Source organism: Saccoglossus kowalevskii, chromosome 4, assembly GCF_978046115.1.
Source record: "Saccoglossus kowalevskii chromosome 4, keSacKowa6.1, whole genome shotgun sequence".
Classification (NCBI taxonomy): Eukaryota; Metazoa; Hemichordata; class Enteropneusta; family Harrimaniidae; genus Saccoglossus; species Saccoglossus kowalevskii.
The window spans coordinates 22,129,344-22,157,342 of NC_140644.1; the positions used below are offsets into that span (position 1 = coordinate 22,129,344).

A 27,999-nucleotide genomic window follows, 5' to 3' on the forward strand; every position below is an offset into this window, starting at 1 on the left:
TATGGCGTTAATAATAAAGTTATTATTGGTTGCATTATCTGCAACAGCGTATCAGGTAAGACCTATTTTAGTTTTTTGTATACAACTACAGGAACATATTTAAAAGTTTGAATCAGAGAGTTGGTCTTTTAAATAAGTGGAAATAAAATAAGTGGAACAACATTTGTTTTTGTGTCAATCTGTTTAATATTCTATTCGTCAAAATAACTGCCGTTTCATCAATGTATGTTACTATCTCATCAATCCATCAATCAAACTACACTTAATTACAAAATGCCTAGCTAACTAACATACAGTCATAACGTGACCTACGAATTATTTTTTACTTTCTGATTTCAGTTACATGTTGGTAACAATGTACTAGCTGAAGGAGAAATGGTCAATCACAATAGAGTGATTGGAGAGGAGATAGAAACTCGAGTCTTGGAAAATGATGTTCCCGATATATTACTGCTTACAAACCGTAATTATAATGATGTGAGTGCCTATATATTTTCTCGACATTGAAACATTTGAATTCGATATTTAAATCATTATTTTTGTTATTTTTTTTTGTTACTTGTTGTTATGTACGTAAAGGTAATTTCGTATAACGTGGTGTATAAGACATTGAAGAGTGATGTATTGGTTTTATTTGTCAGCCATGTACTTCGAACTTTTCTTTCCTTTTTCTTCCTCTATAAGACTTTCATTCCGTGATTGTATTGGCTAAATTAATTGTTGGTAATTTAACAGCATTGCTAGCGTAATATCAGTTTATGTTTATAAAAGTTTACCTTTCCTACAGAAAATCTCATCAAATTGTTGCCCCAATCTGTGACTTTCTTAATTAGGCAAAGTTTGAAAAAAAATTAAATTAGGGCCCAGTGGAGAATCGTTGTTATCATCGGTAACAATCTAAGTGTCCAGAATGTTATGGCTATGCCACACAAAATGACGTCAGGAGTAAACAAATATAGTGGCCAATATCAATATCTATCAAGCGATCATGTGATCGTTTTTGACCAATAGAATCGACTATTTCATACTTGAGGGATAATAATATAGCGTATCACACACCAGCTGCATATACGATACTCAGATAACAACTAAATAATTATCAAAAACATATCACATCTTTTATATTTCTTATTTGTGTTTATAGGTTAGTGTTAGCATGGAAAATCAGCCACACCGTGAGGAACGGCAATATGGCGGTAAGACAAAACACAACTGATTATTTGTGTCAGCGCTGAACAGTAGATTTCGATGTTAATTATAATCCATGTAAAAGGCCTCAAACTAGGTTTAGAAACTGTTTTCTTACAACTTAATGCAGTCGATATCCTATTTTTATATATTTTCAAATACGTAATAAAATACAATCATTTAGTAGAGTCTAGCAGTTATTTTTTAGTTATTGTTTTTATTTTAGTTGTAGTTGTTACTGTTCCCAATCTCTTTCAAGTTTGTAGTTTGAAATACATTATGCGAATGCCCGAAATATACATGTCTTAACGACTAGATATTGTATTGGCAGTTGGGTTCTAGTTTTGAATAATTAAAACAAATAAAATGTTATCCCACATTAGGCATATAACAATTTTTTGAGTTTTGAATAATTAAATAATTATTGTTCATTTGTAGTTTTTTAATACCCGAAATAAGGTATTTCTTTTAATTTTATCTTTTCCATTCCAAAATTATTGTAAGTAATAATAATATTTATTTTCTTTATAGTCGATTGTGACACTGTAATCAGTAATTCTAAATGTATGAATTATTGTATGCCAATGGTTTTAATAATCCGCATTTTTTTCAATTTATTGACAGTTTTCTTTTAGACCATAATGTGCAGTTTTCTTCAATGGATTTGTCAGATGCATAGGTGAAAAAACAAACAGAATTGTTATATTGAAGATAATATTTGGTAATCGTAGTCCTAAATAACTATTAAAAATAGCTAGACGTTTCGAGCAATGGCTCTTTATCGATAGCATAGAAGCAAGTGTGATAACGTACAGGTAGAACATAGGAACGTAAGAACGCGCATGAACTATAAGTTAGAATCACAAAAAATTCCACAATAGAACAAATAACGCGCCTTAGGTAGTGAGCTCAACAAATGAGTTGAACTGTTTGTTAATACCACGGGGTTCTTTAGTACCAAGGCGGAATATAGTTTCCTCCTCGACACGCCTGAGCTGATTTTCGTTGCCATTGACAACACATACACCAGAAATAGACATATCTGTAATATTATGTCCACTAGAATTAAAATGAAGTGAAACCGGATAATAACGATTTTTCTGTCTAGTTTGCCGTAGATGCTCAGCAAACCGATCACCCAGTCGACGAACTGTAGAACCAATATAAAGTTTCCCGCATCTAATACATGAAATGCAATATACAACATTCATAGTGATACAACTGAACGGATATTTGACCTCAACATCTCCCTTGGGACCAAATATACGATTAGTGTCTGTAATAAAAGGACAAGTATTACACCTAGGACGATTACACGGGACAGAACCATATTTCTCAGGGTCTCCCGTTTCACCCGTATGCACCAATAACCTCCTTAAGTTAGTGTCACGGCGCCAGGCAGTAGTAGGCATTAGTGGAAACGTAGAACTTGTCTCCTCACTGGTCTGTAAAATGTGAAAATGTTTGTACATAATGTTTTTAATCCTGACATTTAAAGGATGGTACGTAAGTGCCAAAATTACACGATCCTGATTGTCACGGGTAACCGTAGAACCAATACAATCAGTTCTTGACATTGACACAACCTTGGCCAATGCTTTCCCAGTGACATTACGAGGATAACCCCGTTTTCTGAAATAATCACATAAAATCCTCGCCTGGTTACGGAAATCAGTATCATCGCTGCAAATACGACGTACCCGGAGTAACTGCGAGTAAGGTATGGAGTCCTTCATTCTAGTAGGATGTGATGATTCATACTGTAAATAACAATGTGAATCAGTAGGTTTAGTGTAGATAGATGTAGAAATGCGATCACCATCTACCTTAGTAGAAATATCGAGAAATGGTAGTGTTATTTCTGATATCTCATGTGTGTATTGTATGGCGGGATTAAAGTTCTTCACAAAGTCAATGAACTGTAATAACTCATCCCGACTGCCAGACATAGCACCAAAGCCATCATCAATGTACCTGACATAAAATTCAGGTTTAGTGCCTTGAAAGGACGAAAAAATTAATTCCTCTTGATATGGCATGAATAAACATGCATAGCTCGGACCAAAACAACTGCCCATAGCCACACCTCGTTTCTGTATATAATGTTTACCATTAAAAGAAAAGCAATTCCCGTTCAAAACTAATTCCGCTAAGCGCACCAACACAAACGTAGGAGGATCCTTAACTGTCCTTTTATTCAGAAAATGCTGTAAAGCCAACAGTCCATCAGTGTGCGGGATAGATGTATAAAGGGATTTTACATCCATAGAAAACAAAAATCTGGGTATATCCGGTGTGAAACGAAATAACTCTAGTTTCCTAAGTGCATCATTAGTATCCTGAACATACGTAGGCTGTGACGCAACAATTGGTCTCAACATTGAATCCAAATATCGAGCTATGTGCTCAGTCGGACAATTACATGCTGAGACAATGGGTCTACCAGGGTTGTTTACCTTGTGAATCTTAGGTAATAGATAAAAGACTGATGTCCGTGGTCTGCGCACTATAAGATTTTTGGCCTCTATCGGCAAATCACCTTTAGCAATATAGCCATTAACCACATCACCTATTTCCCGTTGTATTTCATTCGTGAGATCCACATCAAGTGCCCGGTAGGAGTCTGTATCCGATAACTGTCTCTCTGCCTCAACCAGATACAAATCTCTACGCCAAACCACCACTGCTCCACCCTTGTCAGCTGGCTTAATAACAATCTCATCACGTCGTGACTTAAGAGAATTAAGAGCGTCACGTTCCTGACGAGTTATATTGCTATTTTGCCATTTCTGATTATTAAACTTAATAGTATGTATTTCTCGTCTACACACACTTATATAATGATCCAGAGTATCATTACGACCAGGTGGTGGTGTCCAATAAGACACAGATGGTGGTGCTCCAAATAAACGAGCGTTGTGAATAGTATCCATGTCCTGGCTAGCTTCATCGCGATCGCGATCAGCGTCCTGCGCATGGTACTCCTTCAGTCTAAGTCGGCGAAAAAAACTGTCAGCGTCGCGTTTCACCTGAAATTCATTTACTCTAGATTTAACCGGAATGAAATTCAGTCCCCGACTCAATACGCTACGTTCGGATACACTAAGAGGGAGGTCCTCAGGGATAGTGACCACCCGGCGAACATTTTCGCGCTCAGCAAAAGGTAACCTGTACTCACCCTTTTCTTCATACTTACCTGCACAGAGTCTGTTCAATTTCATTAATTTGCGTCTCCGCAAAGCATGGTATAAACGCATATTCAGAGAATGAACGACCGTAAAAATTGCACTTATCTGGGTTGGTCGGCACAGGTAATATAATGAATCCAATGAATCGAGACGCTGTTTATGGTGAAGCTTACATTTAAAAACATTGTCCCGAATAGTAGAATTCATCAGGCTGCGCGAACACCTATTAAGACGTTGATTACAGTGTCGTAGAAAAGCGTCCGATACACTGCTACTTGCCGCTCTGAAGTTAAGTCTAAATCCAACAGGAATCACTTTTTTCCGAAGGCAAGCATCAATGAAAAATATGTGGCTGGTACATCTAGTCTTCCCAAAAGTCGCCTTGCAAAATCTGACCGCGACAGTTCTTACATTTTCCGGCAGACCCCTAGTACTCTCCACAAACAAACGATGTGCACGGCGTTGATGGAAATTCTTACCCGATGACATTAGTAAGATAGCAGCAAATAGAAAAATTGTAATAGTAGTTTATAAATAAATAAACGCTGCTCGGACTGATAAGTATGATATATTGAAGATAATATTTGGTAATCGTAGTCCTAAATAACTATTAAAAATAGCTAGACGTTTCGAGCAATGGCTCTTTATCGATAGCATAGAAGCAAGTGTGATAACGTACAGGTAGAACATAGGAACGTAAGAACGCGCATGAACTATAAGTTAGATTCACAAAAAATTCCACAATAGAACAAATAACGCGCCTTAGGTAGTGAGCTCAACAAATGAGTTGAACTGTTTGTTAATACCACGGGGTTCTTTAGTACCAAGGCGGAATATAGTTTCCTCCTCGACACGCCTGAGCTGATTTTCGTTGCCATTGACAACACATACACCAGAAATAGACATATCTGTAATATTATGTCCACTAGAATTAAAATGAAGTGAAACCGGATAATAACGATTTTTCTGTCTAGTTTGCCGTAGATGCTCAGCAAACCGATCACCCAGTCGACGAACTGTAGAACCAATATAAAGTTTCCCGCATCTAATACATGAAATGCAATATACAACATTCATAGTGATACAACTGAACGGATATTTGACCTCAACATCTCCCTTGGGACCAAATATACGATTAGTGTCTGTAATAAAAGGACAAGTATTACACCTAGGACGATTACACGGGACAGAACCATATTTCTCAGGGTCTCCCGTTTCACCCGTATGCACCAATAACCTCCTTAAATTAGTGTCACGGCGCCAGGCAGTAGTAGGCATTAGTGGAAACGTAGAACTTGTCTCCTCACTGGTCTGTAAAATGTGAAAATGTTTGTACATAATGTTTTTAATCCTGACATTTAAAGGATGGTACGTAAGTGCCAAAATTACACGATCCTGATTGTCACGGGAAACCGTAGAACCAATACAATCAGTTCTTGACATTGACACAACCTTGGCCAATGCTTTCCCAGTGACATTACGAGGATAACCCCGTTTTCTGAAATAATCACATAAAATCCTCGCCTGGTTACGGAAATCAGTATCATCGCTGCAAATACGACGTACCCGGAGTAACTGCGAGTAAGGTATGGAGTCCTTCATTCTAGTAGGATGTGATGATTCATACTGTAAATAACAATGTGAATCAGTAGGTTTAGTGTAGATAGATATAGAAATGCGATCACCATCTACCTTAGTAGAAATATCGAGAAATGGTAGTGTTATTTCTGATATCTCATGTGTGTATTGTATGGCAGGATTAAAGTTCTTCACAAAGTCAATGAACTGTAATAACTCATCCCGACTGCCAGACATAGCACCAAAGCCATCATCAATGTACCTGACATAAAATTCAGGTTTAGTGCCTTGAAAGGACGAAAAAAATAATTCCTCTTGATATGACATGAATAAACATGCATAGCTCGGACCAAAACAACTGCCCATAGCCACACCTCGTTTCTGTATATAATGTTTACCATTAAAAGAAAAGCAATTCCCGTTCAAAACTAATTCCGCTAAGCGCACCAACACAAACGTAGGAGGATCCTTAACTGTCCTTTTATTCAGAAAATGCTGTAAAGCCAACAGTCCATCAGTGTGCGGGATAGATGTATAAAGGGATTTTACATCCATAGAAAACAAAAATCTGGGTATATCCGGTGTGAAACGAAATAACTCTAGTTTCCTAAGTGCATCATTAGTATCCTGAACATACGTAGGCTTTGACGCAACAATTGGTCTCTGGTCCAATCCCATCAAAAGTACCTCAGTTTTGTCCTGATTTTAATTTAATCCTAAACATTTTCTAAATCTGCTAACTGTATTGAAACGAGGTGTCATTGAGTAACTCGACCACTGTTATAAACAGATAAGGGGACAGGGGTCCCCTTTCGTACACTTTTGCAATGGGAGAGTAACAAGTTGATGTTTCATCACACAGGGGGAGATGCTACAGAAAAACATTTTTTTAAAATATATTCCAAAATTAAAAACTTTTTTTTTAACTTTTTTCAGCAAAAATTTGTGATCAAATGATTAGAATCAAATCTTTTTTGAAGTCAATCCGAGCGAGTTTTGAAATCTGATTAGCGACATTACAACTGTGTGAATACATATTTTTTTCACGAACATATATTGGTTTGGCTGAACGATAGTTGGCAGGATGGCATAGAAAAGTTTTACAATTGCGCTAGAGGTATCAGTATTAATGAGAGAGATTGTTCTTAATATAGGTCATAATATGTTCAGCATTTGTGTCCTCAGTATTGTTAGTTTGTAACGTTTCACTTTTGTTTTAGTTTTGTATGATCCTACCGAATGCAGAAAAAATATTTCTTGTAGCATCTAAATAGTATAATATAATCCTGTGCTTTATTATTCCAGTTTTCTATCTTCAGTTTTGTCTTATAATATTGTTATTTTTTAGTTTCATTATCAAGATTATTTTCCAAACCCTCAATTATTGTTTCCAGTTCATGAAGCTTCTTCCCTGAGCTTTGGATTTTGAATAAGTCTGCGTCTGCGTCTTATTTTATACTTGCGATACTCCCAAAAAAGTCACCGGATTTTGCCTGGCAGCTCAAACTCCCAGTCCTTAATTTCACGCGTTAGACTTTGGCCATAGTTCCTATCTTTAATTAAATAACTGTTAATTTTCCAGTAAAACTGGCCATGTGTACCTCATGATTCATTCTGGATAACTAGAGTAATAGCCTAGTTATCTGAACAAATTGAGGGTTTGATACTTACCGACAAGATTCTGTAGGGTATTATGAATGAACCAAAACAGAATTGTGTTTGTCTGCACATGTAACGTTTGCCGCCCGGATTTTGTATCAGACAAATGTAAATTAAATCCAAATCGGACAGTTTGCCAAAAACTTTGTGTAATAATTGTTTTGTATATCTGTGAGGTTTAAACATACATTTAAATCTTCTTTTAAAATTAATATATCATCTAATAGGTTACTTAAACTAGAACACTTCAAATCCTAAAAAAAGAAATTGTTCCCTGGAAATACTAGGTGCATATATGTTTACCAATACAGTTCCCATTTTTGGATGGGGGTCCAGATACACATATCTTTTTCATCATCACTGATGTTATCATGGACTGTGATAACTGATAATTGCCCAAATAATATTTTGTTATCCCATTGCTTTGCACACTGCTCCTCAACTTCGTTTGAACTGTAAGTCTTTAATAACATAACAATGCCGCATTTTGGCCATGGGAATATAAGTGTTCCCTCTATACTTTTTTTAATAATCCTCACATTAAGTCTGGTTAATTTAATTAAGAGACCATCCATGACAAACTATATTCCATGCATTAATTAGATTATTGTATACTAGGTTAAAAATAAAAATACAAAAGAGAGCGAAGAAGCTGAAGTGGCAATTGGAAGTATAAGAGAAAAAAATGGCAAAGCCAAAGGACATGAAATGACGTCACTATAGTAAATGTGATGCATGTACATACAAACATTTCCTCGCTCGTCCAACAGTACATTGGGCGGAGCGTGCTCTTTCCTCACTCCACCCGCAATCTATGTATTTATATAATTGTTTGTTTAGCATTATTGTAGCATAACAACTTAAAGTGGTCTCTGCCCATTAAGATGATATTCAATATCCATAATATTAAAAGTACCTAGTAAAGAGAGGGGGAAAACAACTATATATATGACTTTTGTATAATTATAATGTAACTGGCAAAATATATCATAAATCATAAGCATCTTGTAATACATGTATTCAATACCTTTAGATAAACAATTACAAAAAAAAATTGATCAATACAGCCAGGCTGGCAAAAAGAAGCTGAGGCTGTAAAGTCCAAGGATACAGTATTAGATTTTTCAAGTAGGTATGATCTGCAGAAGGCACTTTTGCTTTCATAATTAGGATTGGCTACAAAATACAACTGTGTTGGTTCAGGTAATGAGTAAATCAGTGTTAGCCATACATATGTTTTACTTTCAAATTCTCTCGCTTTGCGGCTTCCATCAGGTCGTAACTTTGTTTGATCGTGTAGTAGCCACACATAAGTCTACCTTAATGAAAATGCCTGTACTCTCTAACCTGGGCACCATTTATCCATTAGTATTTTCCTTTGGTAGCGGGTGAAAGCTTGAAAATAATATGTCTTTGATTTGTAAGTCTTTCATTTTCCGCGTTCGTGTTTTTCCTAGCTGGAACGCGGTGAGCATAGTTCAAGGGTAGGTACGCCATTTTCAACTTGTCCGCCCGCCGCTAAATGATTTACAGTAGCCACGCAGTTTTTATTTGTTTTCCCTACTGTATTCCACGTAGTCACATATTATATCTACGCAAATAGCGGTTAATGTGTATAGCCCCATTGCCTGCAGACGTTACTTTTTTTCTTGACAAGTCTTGATTGTGGCGTGATTTAGTTGAAAAGGAATCGGTTTCCTCCTCCTTTTGTCTTAGGTCTTCTAACTCGTCACTTTGAAACTGAATCGATTTTTCAAAATTCGCAGTCTTTGCCTCGATTGATTCTATACGATTATAAAACTGTCATTATTCACTAATTAAAGTAGACACTTGTCCGATGTGTCACCAACATATTTCTTCAGCTTTTGAATACATTCAGTTCAGATTTGTTTCACGGCTGTCAAAGTAACAACCTTGATCGCCTCCCGTTTTACTGCCATGTGTTCTGGGGTCACCATTTTGGAATACTTTGATTATCTTTGGCTTTCGATTGTTTGACTTGGTTTGTTCACAATGCGTCTACTTGCATCAGCAAACTTTACGGAAAAGTATTAATACCCAGTACAAACTTAACTTTATAAAGGATAGAGGGACCGCTTGGTCGGTCAAGTATAACGCAGTTATAGAATAATACGAAATCCAATAAGAATGTTGGGCCTTTTGCCCGGAAAAAATTAGAAAGTAGAAAGAAAGGAAAGTTGTGATGGTGCCCTTCATTTTACATGGACGAAGCGAAAATTTAAAATTCAAATTCGCATTATCTATAGTAGCATAAACATATAAACTACCGAAGAATTGTGTCTAAATGAAACTAAACGTACAATTATTAAGTGGGTCGGATATAGTATAAAATTATAGTCCGCCACAAATTAGCAAATCTCAATGTATTGAATGTCATCGTTTTGCATAGTTTATTCAAAATTCATTAGTTAAACCACTTCAGGGAGAAGTCATGGCGTTCTATTATTATTTCATATATTCCCACAAATCGTAACCAATTAATCCAAGATGTTCATATGAATGTATTCAAAACCATGTTCAATAATTAGTTGATCCGGCGTTCCAATCTATTCATATGCATATGAAAACACATGCGAGCTTGTTGAAATGTTTTCCGCTGAGTAAATGACGCACATGCCGGCTGACAAATGCAGCAATCAGAACAAAATAAGTTGTTCACAATAAAAATCAATTCACCAAATCCCATGAACATCTATTGTGACAAATGGATTTTATATACATACTTTCTACTTCGACACCAAAGAATAAATATCACTATTAATGACACCAAAACCCTGACTGAGGCTCGGCATCCAGCCAGAAAATGTCATTGGCGTGGCGATTTTCAAACACTGTCATTCGCTTTTGATATGCGTTTTCAAAACTGTACGGTTCGTTTCAATATATGTTGATCTATATAAAACAATTTGATTCAAATAATTAAGAAAACATACAACAGAATAATTCAAACAAACGCGCTGTATTCTGGCGTTGTACGGCATCAACATGTTAAGGCGCCTCGCCCGGCTTCACTGGGCTGCATAACACCCCAGATATGATATATGAATAACTGTGAATCAATTTTTCTGGCGCTTGCCTTTTTGGTAGTGCATAGCATTTCTTTATTGCTAGGTATTATTATATATGCATGATTAGGGCAATGTAATATTTCAAATGTTGAAATGTTACATCTCATCCTTCAATCAATTAAATAATGTTATTCTAATCAAATTTTCAACCAGTACAAACTGATTGATATGTTATTGGTAGTCAAAGTATTTGAACAATCTGGTTCGTTATTAATACATGTGTACTTCACAATATAATATTATATACTACACTGTCGCTGACATGTCCATATTTTAGCTGGCACACGCATTACAATTCGCGATCGATTACCAATAACACTATTGTGGCTCATATTACACAGTGACATTAGAAACGACCTCTGTTGATTCGGCAATACTGAATATTAATTGGACATTCCTTACAACGCATTTCATTGTCATATGTCATTGCTTCAAGCATAATTGATTTGATTATATTTTTCATTATAGCCTGTGATGATTTGTACGACTATCGATGTGACAATGGTCTTTGCATATCTAAGTATGGTTTGTGTAATGGTTACAATGACTGCATGGACTGGTCAGATGAGATGATTTGCGGTATTTTATTTTATGATTTGCGTTTTTGTTACTTCGTAAGTTTGTATTAAATTAATCTTTCTAGACAGTTCTTCGCATGAGTAGAAGTAACAATATTCTGCATACATGTCTTTTGGCGTAGAACACGTAAGATGTTACATAACAGTAACGATTCACATTATAGATTGTCAAGATGACTCGATTATATGTAATGGAAAGTGCTGGCCAGCAATTATTGAATGTGATGGACTTAATCAGTGTTCGTATTACGAAGACGAATATTTTTGCTGTAAGTATTTTCCAAGTGACGGAACAAACACGTAACTATGACTGTCCTTTCATCAGCAACAGACAACTACGTAATGTAGTCGTTTCCACTGCAACATATGTCGCATTACTATGCACTGGATGCAACTACCATAATATGTTATTAATACTCGTGAACAATTGTTAGTTGTAATTGTAATATATGGTCTGAAAAAGACGTGATACGATAGAATACATCACACAATCTCATATATGAGAGCGATACAGTCGACGCGTCGCGTTTGATAAAACCATAGCGACACAGAATAGCTGTGGTTAAACTCATAAACCAAAAAACTTGCAACTTATTTGTAATTTAAAGTCAATGAAAGTACAATTAATTCTTTTATCACACGAGTGAAACTATATTTGCTCGATATTATATTTGTAAAACATCCACAACACCAGAATATGACAAAAAGCGATTCCATGGGGTTTTTCAATAATCCTTTTAAAGGTGAAATGAGACCAGTATTACGTAACCAACTAACGTGACAACAATAAACACAAACTGGTTCTTAGTGAAGTACCAATAGTGACAGAAAGCCATTCTAGAGCACTTTCACTGTTTCACTATATGGCCATATCGCCTCTATTGACCTATAGAAAATCGTTAACATTTAGCACTAGTATTACTTAATTTACACATTACTTAATTTACACAGCTTGTAACGGTTCTGACGACTTTGCATGCGATAATGGTAAATGCATACCCTCATATTACGAGTGTAATGGTTATGATAATTGCGGGGACCTCAGTGACGAAGCGTCCTGCAGTGAGTACATTTATAACTATTAACTATATGCACAACCGTGGATCCCAACAGAATATACAAATCAAGTTTGTGTCTCTTTGTTGACATTGACGTATAGTTTTTTTGAAGAGTACCTATTCAGATGTGTATTGATTGTGTTTAAATTATCTGTCTTTACTCTTATAGCATGTGATGCCGACGAATTTCAGTGTGACAATGGTAAATGCATTCGCTCGTATTATGTGTGCAGTAATTATGATAATTGTGGTGATCTCAGCGACGAGTTCAACTGTTGTAAGTTGCCTTTTATTTAATATTAGAATAGAATAGAATAGAATAGATAAGAATAGAATAGAATAGAATAGAATAGAATAGAATAGAATAGAATAGAATAGAATAGAATAGAATAGAATAGAATAGAATAGACAAATAACGCAACACTTCCTCTTTTATTTAGCATGTGCAGCCAATGAATTTCGTTGTGATGGTTACAAGTGCCTCTCACTGAACAGTGTTTGTAACGGATACATAAGTTGTAATGATCTCAGTGACGAGACTGACTGTGGTAAGTGTACACCGATTGCTGCATTTAATATGTTTATAGTATACTAATATTTATGATTTGGATACATCGGTTCTATGCTGTTTGGCGGGATTTAGTCCTACGGCCAAGAGCAGCAAAAGCGATTCCCAGTACATAATGATTTGCTTATACCGTATACTCACTCTCAATACAATTGAATTTGAATTTGAACACCACCAGCTGAATTTAAACACCACAGTTGTCGTGTAACGACGTGTTCTCAAATCAAAGGCGTAATTCTCGATAAATGTAGTTCCACAAAAGTATGACGATGTCTAGCTATGCCTATATTATGATTACTTGTCAAACGTTCAAACTACCGGCAGAAGTGATCAGATTACTGCTATTGTTATAACAATGTTAGGAAGTATAAGCTTTATCACACTACATTGTCATGTTAGATAAGATAACTATTTACATGTCACCACCATTACTTACATACACGTATAATTATATTAAAGAACCCATCTTTTTTCATTTTGCCACGACTAATATTTCTCCCACTCGTAGCGTCTTGATCTAAGGAATTTAACCTTTTTCTCTCTGTACTTGTGTGATGAAAGTAAATTGTCTTTACAGGATCGATCTCATAGTAAGGCTAAGATGTGGGTTGTAGATGAGAAGAAATAATTCAGATTGAGCCAACTAACAAAATGTTTCATAGCAATGGCGACACAACAGATTTGTCAGTATTGTATGCTCTCCCTCACTACCCAAGCTTCAGATTTAGGATTAGAGGCTAGAAATTCTAGTAATCTTCCAACAACGTGTTGTACGTCATATAAACACCAGATAAGCTTATACATACAATTATAGTGTATTAACCAGTTCATCCGGTGGATGGGAAGTTGTCCGTAGTAGGGGTCTGAAAATACGATTCCCGGCCACTCCCTCCTAAAATATGTGTTGCAGGTGAGCTACTTTGAGATACTTTCCTCCTCACTGACTGGATAGCATTTTTTCAATGTCGCATTGCATTCCAGGCCAGTACACTGTTCAGACCAATTCACAAACACCATGAATTCACAAACGCCTACTAGACGCTAAACAATATTTCTTGTTCCAATATGTGAGCCAAAGAACAGGCTGTTGAACAAATGGTTTGGCAAATAATAAATAATCCCAACATCCGTGTCCAGACATCTTCTTAGATATCATATTTGTACCCACCATAGTACATCTACCCAATCATGGTCATAGTCATGGTCATTAGAAAATGATTCACTTTATGACACATACAACTAAGCCTACTTACATGTAAACATGTGTTTATATGACGCGCCATTATTCTGATCAATTTATTTTCAGATTGTGGTGATGGCATGTTCCTATGTGACAATGGTGCATGCATACATGACTATAATGTTTGTGATTGTTATAACGATTGTAAGGACTGGAGTGATGAACGGATTTGTGGTATGTCATATTATCAAAATTGTATAGTAGTACAGTCACTGTTTTTATGCAATACATACTAAGCTCTGTACACATATATCACCAAAGGGCCGATTTTCCTGTGTGTTTTTAACAGTAGCTATAAGGCTTTTTAAAAGGTTGCAAGAGATTTGTTATGTTGTCTAATGTTAAAGTAACGTTCTAAAAAAACATTTTTTTATTTGCCAGTTAATTATAATATGACCATGATTATATAATATAAATATATATCCTCTGTATTATTTTGAAACAGATTGCAGTCTGCCGGGATCATTTCGCTGTGCACAGAATTGGAAATACCACGAAGATTATTATGATTATTATGACTACTACTTCTACTACTATGACTCTAGTGGACGTAACATGCATAACTGCATTGCAAATAGTATGATATGTGATGGGAAACGAGACTGCCAGGTTGACGAGCTGTACTGTGGTATGTGCATATGCTAATTCCAGACTGAAGGAAAGAACGTTGAATTACACGTTTGACAATCGTAACACAAAGATTAAACTAATCTTTAATCGGCTAAATGCAATACTAAGTACTATTTGCTACATCAAGTATACATATGCTTCTATTCCGATAATCATATTTGCCTAATCAGTTTTTTTTTTTTAAATAATGTGTTTATATATGCTAAATATTTTTAACTTCAATGCATGCATATATGAATACCAAGAACCGACTTTTTTCAATATGAATTAAAAGCACATTTGTTCGTTAAACTGACCATAAGCATAACATTGTATATACAGCAGCTTGGCTAGTGGTTATTAGTGTGTGTTCACTACATCTATTGTTTACTTATTAATGTAGTGGACGTTGTAGAATCTTGTAAACCATAAATTTGCAGCTACATTTCTCTCTTATATTGATTTTTGAATATTAACAGGCGACACATGCAAAGGATTTGAATGTGACTTTGGATTGTGTATCGCAGCTTCCTTACGCTGTGACCATCAGAAGAATTGCTTTGACGGAGATTTTAGTGATGAAGTAGGATGTGGTAATTATAGCCCGTTGTCCCGCATTAATATTTACAATTATACAACAATGAAATCAATGTGTTATTGTGTCAGTGTAATGTTGTATTGTCATTCAATGTTATGTACCTGTTTATTTTGTAATTTTATCACCCAGGTAATTATTACCTTAAACTTTCTAGGCAAATTATTAGTTGCTGTTGCCTTTAGGCAGAGAGTAACTTTTGTTTTTGGAAAAATCTGTATCTAGTTGTCATGGATTTTTCATTGCCCGCAAAATATTACGTCAATTTTTTTATAAAATGAATGTTTACCCTTGGCCGAGCAATTATATTTTGATCTGGACTCGGTTGCCATGAAAACAAGAACCACTCATAGTGTTGGAGAAGATCTAGAGATTGTTGCTATGAAAAAAATGACGTTTTTAATAATTATTTATCGAATTGTGTTAAATGCTTCTCTGATCTAAAACTGTCTGCAATATAATCACTTAAATCTGTTCAATATGTTGTTAATTGCTCGTAAATTGTTTTGTTAATGAAAGACATATGTAAGTCTATAAATTGTAGACCAGTCTTGAAATATCTGCCATTTTCGTTTTTACCAAAATGGCTTACTGGTAACCATTTTGGTTTATTTTGTTTTGATACAAAAGCATGACATAACGGTTTACATGCACATTATTTTAACAGCTTGTAATTATACAAACGAAGTACTATGTAACAATGGAGTGTGCATATATGACTGGCAGCTTTGTGATGGTGATAACGACTGTGGTGATTGGAGTGATGAAGGCGATCAATATGGCTGTGGTGAGAACATTTTGCTATGTTTATGTATATGACAGCGGTTCTTGATTGTGATGGTAAATTGGATTGGTTGAAAGTGTTTTACGAGAATACCAGACTGATTTATTTTTAGAGGGGATTGTATTACACTTAGTAAGCTATAGGTTATTATGTACGGGATATATTCAATTATGTGTATCATTTGACCAAATGTTTCATTTGGATTCAACATTGACGAAAGTGATCGGATTTTGTTTTTCTTATTTTTAGCATCAAGTTGCTATGGTTTTCAGTGTGCAAATGGACAGTGCGTCAGTCAATATTCTGTGTGTAATGGTTACACAAGCTGTGAAGATAAGAGCGATGAAATAAATTGCAGTATGTATATACTTCTCACAATATCAATTTGTCGCACGACGGCGTAACTACGACTATCAAACGAAAGTTTGAAGGATTGCGGATAAAAAGCAGAATCAACACAGTGACATTTAGTATGACATATATTTGGGCACTCCACAATATACTGAGTTATTACATTTTGTTATAGTTATCGCTATTTAAGTAATGTTCATAACAGTCAATCAAATGCATTTGTTTACATTTTAGCTTGTGACGAACAGAACAGATTTTTATGCGACAACGGTTTATGTCTATATATTGGGTATGTCTGTGACGGGCGTTTGGATTGCGGCGTGGACGACATTTCAGATGAACGAAATTGTGAATGTAAGTATTTAGAATTATACTTACTTGTGCCGGAAGGAGAACAGTTATTTTACCCGGCAAACGTGCCATCCAGATAAGAAAAAATAAATTTGTTATAATTAAAGAGTATGCATATAGTCCATTTAGTACCTTAAGAATGTTTATTCAGAATTCATCTTTCATAGCAGCCTGCGGAGATTGGAGTTTTGATTGTCCTAATGGGTTTTGTATAAACCGCACCAAATTGTGCGATGGAAATGATGATTGTGGTGATATGGCGGATGAAGTTGACTGCAGTAAGTATATTTCAATTCGATTTTCGATTGTGATCATGCAATGCAATGCAATCGTACAATGTTCTTTACATTACTCATTATTGTCACTGCAGGATGTTCTAGTGACAACCACTTCACATGTGATAATGGAAGATGTACTTCAATGATAACAGTATGTGATGGATTCGATCACTGTGGAGACCAAAGTGATGAAGTAAACTGCGGTGGTGAGATAATATCAGGTCACTCTTGCAACATTTAAAACTACGAAACTATGAACGTCCCATTTTCATCTCTTAAATAGTCAAATCTTTACTAGATTTTTGCTGAAACTTGAGATGTACGTATTTTGTTAGTAATGGGCATAACAATGATATGGACACCCCTAGAGCTGGCAGGGGTTGGGAAATCGCCTTCCTATCCTCTACGATCACGTCACGTGCTCCTGCAAGATCAGCATACACAAGAGTGACAGTGTGGAGCATTATTACCCTGCTGCCAGTTTTGTTAATTATAGTGAAGGAATATTTCAGCCAATGGTGTGCTTACCAGCAATATAATGGGATGGCAGCTTCACTTGGTGGTGATGGTCGAGAGACATACAGCTGGCAGATGTGTCTCTGTAAGCAAGTAAACACTGTGACTCGACCAGCTGCATTGCAGCAGTAGGCATGTACAAAATGCTTAAGGATGTTGCCAACTTTGAAAACGTCTACATTGATGTGTTGATGGACGCTTTGAGGGTGTCGGATATATAAATTTTAATCTGTTTTGTGTTTTGAGATTCAAGACATTATCTTCTGTTGCAGGAGATATGATGTGTAGAGTGCCCCTAAAAGGCAGTTGTCAACTTCATTTTGCACGTCGACTTGAGCTCCTCGGTAGTTGATATCATGCAATTTTCAACCAGATCATCCAACGGGAACCTCTTTCTCTATTTCACAGGCCTCTCCAGAATAATGTCAAAGAAGCTGGCTAGTACCTCATTAATATTGAGAGCTAGTAAGACTCTATCGGAACTTGACTCCTTGAGAGAGTGTAGATTCTTTGCGAAATCTCACATTCTCTAAAAAAAGCTTTTTGGTCAAACCATGCAGGAAAGAATCTCTACATCAGCCTGAAAATAAGCTTACCGTTATAGTTATCATCCAACATCCATCTAGTAGTCGAAAGCGTTCGAAAAAGTTTATGACGGCCTTAACACATGCCATGTAGAGGAATAAACCACCATCATTCAAACAAGCATTGTATACCCTACAAAGAATCTCACAGCATGCCCACCTAGAAGTAGCAACTGGCAAGCATTCATTAAGCATTGTTTATTTGTTTCAGCTTTTTCGCCAGTAAATGGTTTTCCAAAAAAACCTGCTCCATCCTTTTATATATACAAATGATATCTGTACTTAGAACGTATTATTTATTACTATTAACATTTAGGTAGCTAGAGTAGATTATGATGTGATCAAAATGTTTGCTTATAGGAATATCAAGTAATAATATATATTATTACATATGTACTGCAGTTTATTTTGATTCGTCCCTGAAATCAAAATCGGTATTTCCACAACCCATATGCAAATGAGGTCTGAGAGCAAACAAAGTAGTCCCTTAAGGAGTACAGTTTTTCGGAATAAACAATACTTAGAAGTACGATATTTTCCCCTTGGGGTACATGAATATACTTGCCGAGTGAAATAAAATTTGAACAACAGTAATGGTACTTTTAGACAGTCACTTATTTTGGCCCAAACTAATTTGCATATCACCCATGCAATAATGTTTTCGGTATTTTCACGGTCGATATGCAAATGAACATGGTATTTTCATTGGCTACCGAACTATTTTTATTTTGTAAACACATTTTCGTCTGCTATTTGTATCCAGTTCAAAATCGCCCAACAACATTTTTGGCATGTCAGGTGTACATCACATGGAATACTACGATTGGGAGAACTTAATGTATATTGACCACCTGGAAAGTGAGTTTTATAAACCTTGAATGGCTCTCAGAAGATCCACCAGCAGTAAAATCAGCGATTACTATGCAGCCGCAACCATCAGCATCGAGATATCAGGTTTCTGCTGGTGACGTTGCGGCGTTACTCAGTTCCAAATAAAAATTACCAACGCCAAAAGAGCAACATTTTAACCGGTAATCAAGACTCAGTTAATCCACGACCAGCAAGCAACATTACACACGAAGTTGTAGCGTGCAGCTAAGCGACAACCGCTGTTGACAAAAGTCATCCCGTCTGTGGAGTACCGCAGTTGCACGGCATGTTTGCCAATGCACAGTTCTGTGGCGGAATTTTTAACTTCAACATAAACTGTGTATCATAGTCGTCCAGTTCAAGTTCTGGTTCTGCCGTGGTCCCAACTAAACGTCAACGAGTTATTTATTCGGACAGTGACTCAGATTAGACGTCTGATTATTTTAATTTCAAACAAACAGTGACTCGCGTTCTCCGGGCGCGTTCTACATTGACAGGCGCTGCTAGGGCGTAACACTTATATTGGAACATATTAATGGGCAATGGGGTTCCCCGACCTAAATTCCATCCCGGTTTGCACATTCTTTCTTTAATACGAAATAATCAAGTATGGAACATATGTAATAATAACAGAACCCCACACCCTCCCCGTGGCTTTCGTTGCGTATGGAAGTTATTTTCACTGGAGATGCGGTGTATTCTGCTGTACTTTCACTCGCTTCGCTCGTGAAAGTACGGCCGCAGGATACACCGCATCACTCGTGAAAATAACTTCCATACGCAACGAAAGCCACGGGGAGGGTGTGGGGTTCTGTCATATTTTTATGCATCTGTCACCGTAACGCCATAAGTTACAGCGTGCCAGAATTTTTGCGATATTTTACGCGGTATTTTCATTCTACCATATTATGAAATTCGAATTAAAAATATGAATTGATTATGTGCGCAAGCGTTCACTAATAATAAAAACAAACATGGCTGTCACCAGCCTCAGGGCTTGTCCGGACTCCACACTGATTCTTTTCTGAATTTTTTGGATATCGGCATTCCCATGTGTATCCTTGGAAGGAAAAGAGGTATAATAATACGGTTGTGCGTAGGTCGATAATTCCGTTGTACTGTCTTCGTGCATACTTTGTGGTTTCCTCAAATCAAGCTGAAACCCTTTTGTGTCAGCAAAATTTACCACTCAAAATGCAGAAAATTGCGTTTCAGAGTCTAGATTTCGGCGCAAGGTTGGTGAACAGATCTCGACCCCTCATTCAAAAGTTCGTACCGCCGCCTCATAGTAATAGCAGTAGACTCACTAATTTTATCTAATTGAAACATTATGAGCTTGAAAACACCCAATAATTTACTTTTTAATGTTTTTATTTTTTTAATTTGTGTTACCCAGTTCGTTTTTGTCACCATCTGACCAAAACAAAATGTAATAAATTATATCATTAATATTACAGGACAGTCACAAAATACTTTGTTTCAATTTTAGATTGTTTTGATGGTTACTTTCAATGTGATAACGGCATGTGTATTCCACAATGGATGGTGTGTAATGGTATTCACGAATGTGGCGATTATAGTGATGAATACAATTGTAAACGTATGTATGTGTGTATGTTTTATTTTAATATTTGATACGTTTTGTTAAAATTAAACAAATCGTTAAAATTTCATAGTGCATTGCAGATCGGTTTGTGATAATGTAGGTAAAACCATTTTTGAAAATGAATGAATTTTTGGAATGAACTTTGTTTAAACGTGCTTCATATAACCGACCACCATGAGTATTATACCCAATTCTGCTGATGTACAACAATCATAATAATCACGATATTCAGATTATTTAATAACATGCTACACGTGTGAAAATCACTTTTGTATATTATTCAATTAAATATTCTCACAACTAACTGTCAAAGAAACATAAACAACGACAATAAACAACAAGTCATAAAATTGAACTTATATATTACAACTAATTTGTCCTAAAGAAATAATTATTCCCAGATTCAGGTCCTTCACACATAACAATTAATTGTTAATTATTAAGTGCTGATAATTAATAATAATTATTATTTTATCTGTTATTTATTTATTCACAGAGTGTTCTTCATACTTACTTCATGAATGCGATAATGGACTTTGCGTGGACCGATGGGGTATTTGTAATCAGTGTAATTCATGTGGAGACTTCAGTGATGAAATAGGATGTGGTAAGTCTGTACCTTATTGCTAATTGTGTTTTTTAAACTATTTTTTAGGTTAAGAAACTATTGTTAGCAGGGGTGTTGAGTCTTAACTATGAACATAGCCGTATTTCCGCCATCGGCTGGGTTGCTTAGCAACAGATGGGATTTTCGGACAGGGCTGTCTTCTTGTTTGGAGTTCTCAACACTGTTAGTTGTTACACGAATACACATGGATATGAATACAGTGTTGTTTTTGAAAACGAAGGAAGGAGAAACTATTTAAAAAGAAAAGCAATTGTTAGATACCAAGTATTTAATACTAAAATCGACATCAAAAATATAATGGTTCATTGCCAATAATTACGGGTTTCAATATCAAAATCCGACATTTTTGTGAGGGTATCGTCGTCTGCTCTGTATGCTAAAGTGCGGTCGACCGCAGCGTTCCATCTAGTACGCGCATTTCTAGATTCCGCGACTGATGTCTTTGTCGTAGTCGTGGTCTAGTGACTGGTTAGCCCGGGGTGATTTGTCTGAGCATATGCGATAACTAAGTGGGAGTATGTACACAAAGCGCGAGTACAGAGATATACATTTGTTTTTATTTAAAAATAACTATTACACAGACAGAACAGTTTCAATAACATCCACCTCGATGGTTTGAAAACACTTGTGGATGGGATAACGAAACGATTACGTACATGTACACATCCCTAAGCACATCTGTTGGCTCGGGCGATCACTGCAATGCTACTCCACACCACACGTCAGTCACTCGTCCACTCGCAATGTAAATGAAATTACATACATGTACACTAATATTTGATGGATTAAAACTAGTTTTCTTAGTTTGTCATATGAGATTGTGGAAACAATGTCCAGAATGACATTTTAAATTATACAGATTCACGGGTCAGTGGCTGTAAAACTGTGCCCTTCACAGTAGATTTTTCACTTTTAGTGGCAGAAAATCTACAATTTTATCATTATCTGGTGTCTTCGACATTAAAAACCCGTAAACAATGTTCATTACTAAATAATTCAAAAATGAATATTAACGTAATTACTTTTGTTTTCAAAAAAATGGTCCATTGTCGCACATATGACTTGCTTATTTGAAATCTAGACATACTCGGAGTCGTATTTGTGGGGTCGTCGTTTGGTGATGAGCTACCACAACTGGAATAGACTTCTAGAGAGGTGAAATCTTTTGAGATATTCATGTATTTCAGTGCCGAACTATCATACTTCTTGTGACCACAATTCTCAGATACCACCGGTAATACCATTCTTTGCAATTGTGACATGATCTGTGACTTCATTGAATCGCCTGTAATCAGAAGTCGAATTCCAGTTATGCACCCACAACGTACCCCCAACAATACAAAAATGATACAAAGCTACTTCATTCTTGCATAGTTTGGTGTTTCATGAGTGTATATTCGATGTATTCTAGTTAGTAAAAATGTTCATATAGGCAGGGTTTACTGGCATGAATCAACGTCGACTTTTTAGACACTACAATAACAAACAGAATATGGCAATAACAGCTAACTCTATATTTTAGATTGCTCTGATGACGATTCAATCCAATGTGATGGTGACAGATGTGTCTCACCACAAGCACGTTGTGATGGATACTATCAGTGTTATGGTGGAAATGATGAACGGGATTGCGGTAAGATTGCATATAGTTGATGTTGAAATAACACGACATATTTTCATACCTAACATGGCGAATAATTTACCAGTGATCATTGTAGTCCAGTAAACATAGTGTATACAATCGTCACCGGTGCATTGTATATGTGTTGATTTACACACATATAATATATCACAAATAACCACGGTGGTCGACGAATAATTCTCGCGTTACAAAATTATATCCAACAAGTTGCAAAGGCATTATCGCTACAATTGATATGTATATGTTGCATACAATTTCCAAAAAAATAAAACGAACATGCTATTGCAACATTATACAAATGTTCTCCCCCCAAAAGGCGAACATACACTTTTAGCGACATGTAGAGTTCATTGTCATCACAAAATGTGCTCAATCGTGATTGACACCCTTCGATGGCACCCTCGTATAGAGCTGAATGTTTTTCACAATTCTATAAGACTTCCAGACAGATATTTATCGGATTTTATCATTGGTCTTTTTTAACTCCATAGTTTCATCAATTTATAATCAAAAACGTATAACGTTTAAGTACTAACTTAACAATGTGGGCTTTTTAAAATCGTATTCATTTAACTAAAAACTATGTTACTAAGACGGATAAATATGAAGTTGATCTTTTTTAAAAGCGCGTGAATAATGTAAAGTATTTCTGTTAAACGAAAACAACTACAAACATATGAATTACAATACTAATATCAATTATCCAAAGCTTTCATGGGAGGACAAAAGATTGAAACATTTGTGTAATATCATTTGTTGTATCGTGTGTTTTTTTTTGACAATTTAAACCACGAGATATTTGGTTGTTCTAAGGTGATTGTCGTGAAGGTTATTTCCTCTGTGCTAATAAAAGATGCATCAAGGAAAAATATGTATGTGATGGAATTGATAGTTGTGGCGACTGGAGTGACGAAATATGTGGTAGGGATCTTTCACATATACATTTGTAAATAGTTTTTATTCAGATCAAAGTGTATGTGAATACACAATCAAATCGTATTATGTGTTGGAACTAATTATGAATTGGCTGCGGATATTAGTATCATTGTGCAGAACGTTTCTCATTAAGCACTATAAATATAATTTAAGAACGAGTAACCATAAAAGAAATCCATACTAAATACCAACAGACTAACTAGTTAAACATTATGTTCGTTGCATCCTCAGACTGTGACAAAGACGATCAGTTCAGATGCAACAATGGACCATGCATTCCAAGGACTTTAATGTGCGATGGTAAGAGTAACTGTGGGGATGCCAGTGATGAAATTAATTGCCGTAAGTGTTCTTTGTAAATGTCTTCAATGGTGCGTGTATTCATTTATATGTATGCGTTTATAAACAAATATTATCACAAAATCGAACAGTTATAAATGATAGGTCCATTGAAGAAGATGGAATGCATGAAATAGCACATACAAATATTTTATTTTATTTTTTGGCGGTTTTACAACATTTTAGTTGAAGTCTACTAGAATTGTTCAGAAATGTAATCACGACTACAGAATGGGACGATTACATACCGTTAGCTTATGATTCCTATAACTGAATACGATAGTATTTTAGTCAGTTGCGAGAGTGTACGTACAATTAGCTATTACTGTAGAATATTTACAAAACATTTATGGCTTCGTTCAGTACTTATTACCGAGCAAATATGCTAATTATTCACAGATATTTTGGATTTAATAAAATCAGACTACACATAGACGAATGTGAACCACCGAATGCATGGTTTCCAGTAATTGATTTTTATGTATTTTCAGCTTGTGAATTCCACTGTACTCAGTATTCCAAGTGTATTCCTAATTTCCTTGTTTGTGATGGCCATAAGCATTGTTGGGATAACAGTGATGAAGAGAATTGTACAGGTAGAAAATATCAATTATATACTTCATAGTACTTTTTTCCGAAACACAGAAGATCACATGAATATGTACACCCCACCCAAATGTGTATGTGAGCAGTATTTTCAGATACTGGTTCACAAGTGAACAAAGAAAATTTTAACATTACTGTTTAGATTGAATTGGTCTCTCAGTTGCTAAAGAAGGTTAAACATTACATTGCGTCATTAGTTGTTGGCTTGTTTGATTTGAAAAGTTCACTTAAAATGTTATGCTAGTGTGGGAAGTTCAATAATTCAGTAGGCTTGATAATATGACAAGTATCTGTATATATAGAGATTATATATATAATATTTATAACAAGTGAAAATTACTACATGACAAAAATAATTACTAATTTTGGGATCAATTCAAACCGTTTTCTTTTCACAAAAATCGTGGAAAATCGCCGCTATATTTGGGTGAAACATATGTCTGTGCTCGGAGAGGTTGAGGGCGGAAGAGTTTGGAATGACGTTCTAAATGAATTCGGCTTTATATCTCCCACGCGTTATAGTATATAATATTTCAAAGTATATTGTGAAAACCCAAAAAATATTGTCAAATATTGTGATACTCAGTCATGATATCATGCCTGCATGAACCAATCTGATTGCCGGAATATTTATGCAACATAGCATTGAAATATGGAAAAGTATTATTATACTAGACTTCCATGATATATGGGATAAAATATGTCATCCTATGGAGAAAATCTAGCTAGAATGTAGATTTTGAAATTGTACATGTTTTTGTTCATATGGTTTACACGTGTAATCTTCAGAGTGAGATAGTATTATCCACAAATCTCTTCACAGAATCATACAGCATAATATGTGATGATACAAAAATGAGTATAACCATCAAGAAGGAATATCTGTTAAATCTACTACATCTAAGTGGCAAAAACGGATCTTACTTCCACCTGAACGACCCAACGTGTGTTGGAGTGGATATTGTTGAAGATAATGGAGACATAATTCTGTTTGAAACATTTCTTTATACCTGTGGAACTACTTGCATGGTAAATATGATATCCTATGATGAGAAGCACATAGCTCGTGGTTGATAGAATCATACTAGCCAACCATCCAATCATCCCACACCTCTTCAGAATACAGTTCTAGTTGTCTTTAATTATCTTTAATTATGCTCAGCGAAGTCGCTTGCTGGGCTGCATAACCCAAAATTGTCTACCGTTAAGCTAAAAACACACTCACAGATAAGGTTGAGAAACAACTGACTCAAAGGCACATGGCATGGCTTCTCACAATTTCAACACTATCTGACCGACTTATCTCGGCCAATCACAGGGCGCCATCTCTTACACTGTAAGAAGCCATTTCCAAACTGACCTCACAATCGGAGGGGCTATATACATTACAACATTACACAATATACAGGTCCCTAAATATAAAATGCACCATAGTAAATAGAGTGATTTATGATAAAACTGTTGTTTTTTTTCCCAGGAAAACGGAAAGCATAATTCCATTGATTATACAAACACGGTGTATACAAGTAGAGGATTGAGAATCATAGAGATGATGTGTTGTTATGAAACTGAATACACTGTTGCACTCCATATTGTGACTAATCCGTGGTATGTTAAAATTAAGTGAAATGTTGACAATAATTTTATTTTCGCCTTATATTTAATTGCAGCATATTATTGATTGTGTAATAAATGCATGTTTTTTTTTATATACTTCTGTTCGGCAGCATTGACTTTATATCATTGAAAGGGTTTGGTACGTTCAACATCGAGGCTACTCTGTATAGGGATGTATCGTTTACGACTATTCTCGACCCTAATGTGGATTTTCCTGTGCAAGTGTGTGATGGCGTCATGATATACTTTGGTATATCCACTCAAAGCGGCGACGACAGTTTAGAATTATTCGTGGAAGAATGTTTCGCGTCTCAGAGTGACAATCCCCTGGCCCCAGTTACAAAATATCCTATGATTACAGAAGGGTAAGATTCAATTATGTGAATTTATAAAAAAAAATAAAAAAAAAAAACAGTTAAAAACCAAATGCACAATATATAGTTAAAAACCATTGTTTTGGCAGTATGGTTGTATTCATGACAGTTATTGCAGCTGTTATTGCATAGCCTGAATAATATCATCAGCTTATTACCCTAAACGTTTTAGTCTAATATCGATGTTATATGATCTTTGTTCGTAGGTGTTTGAACGATACAATGGTAGAGATGCATGTGGTACCACCAAATGATCGTGATCGTCATTATTGCTGGGATGCGTTTAACGTTGTCAACTTTCAGGCCGAAATTTCCTCCGATGAGGAGGTCGATCTGTATATCCATTGCTCGGTTGTTGTCTGTAAAACGGCAGATATGGGGACACGCTGTGATCAGGTGTGTAACTTTCGTAAATGTGACTTCCTACAACTTTAAAAATAAATCAATAAATAACGCTGGCATTTAATACAATCACATTCGTAATTTTAGGGATGCGTTGAAGAACGACGTAAAAGAGACGCCGACTTTGGAGAAGTAACCAATAAACAATTTATCACCCACGGACCATTCACAAGATCTTCTAGTGAAAAGTAAGTGAACATGCCCTCAACAAGTTTTGACATCATCATCAATGAATTTTATTCAGCATTCGAAGATGCTGTTACAATTAGACTCAACTGTTATATCTTGCGTTATTTTCGCAGGTGCAGTGGATAGTGTCAGTCGAAGACCCTCGTTGATGAGACCGAGATGATTCATTTTTTCATATCTACACATTTTATTGCCATGTGAATCTAAGATTTCACTAAGCCATGGTCACTGGTTGTTTATTATGTGGTTCGCTTTGAGGTTCACATTTCTGTCAATCTGTAAACAATAACTATTCATTACTTACTATTTATTATCTTCGTATGTAGCTCATGATAACTCATTACATTGCCAATATGTGTCATAAAGTGAATTGATGTGATATTGAATTAACATTTAGTCATAATGTAGAGGAAACAAAACTTGCAACTACATCATCCTAATGAAATCTAGTTCAAACTAAGTGAAGGATTGTTATTATTGTTATTTATTATTATTATTATTATTATTATTATTATTATTATTATTATTATTATTATTATTATTATTATTGGGTAATAAAGTGGTAATTATTCAGCA

At 35.6% G+C, this 27,999-nt stretch overlaps 1 protein-coding gene across 1 annotated transcript; it reads left to right on the forward strand.

Annotated features, from left to right (window-relative positions):
• Position 1: 1 nt before the first annotated feature.
• On the forward strand, positions 2-27,999 carry LOC100372719 (uncharacterized). Its single transcript, XM_085498320.1, has 28 exons — positions 2-55; positions 340-477; positions 1,145-1,196; positions 11,171-11,281; positions 11,445-11,549; positions 12,232-12,342; positions 12,508-12,615; positions 12,779-12,886; positions 14,213-14,320; positions 14,592-14,774; positions 15,235-15,348; positions 16,018-16,137; positions 16,384-16,491; positions 16,720-16,839; positions 17,004-17,114; positions 17,207-17,320; positions 20,574-20,684; positions 21,187-21,297; positions 22,841-22,951; positions 23,774-23,881; positions 24,128-24,238; positions 24,727-24,831; positions 25,665-25,870; positions 26,319-26,449; positions 26,569-26,823; positions 27,039-27,228; positions 27,322-27,422; positions 27,537-27,999. Exons 1-28 carry the CDS (start codon positions 2-4, stop codon positions 27,547-27,549), a joined length of 3,318 nt encoding a protein of 1,105 aa, XP_085354446.1. The 3' UTR covers positions 27,550-27,999.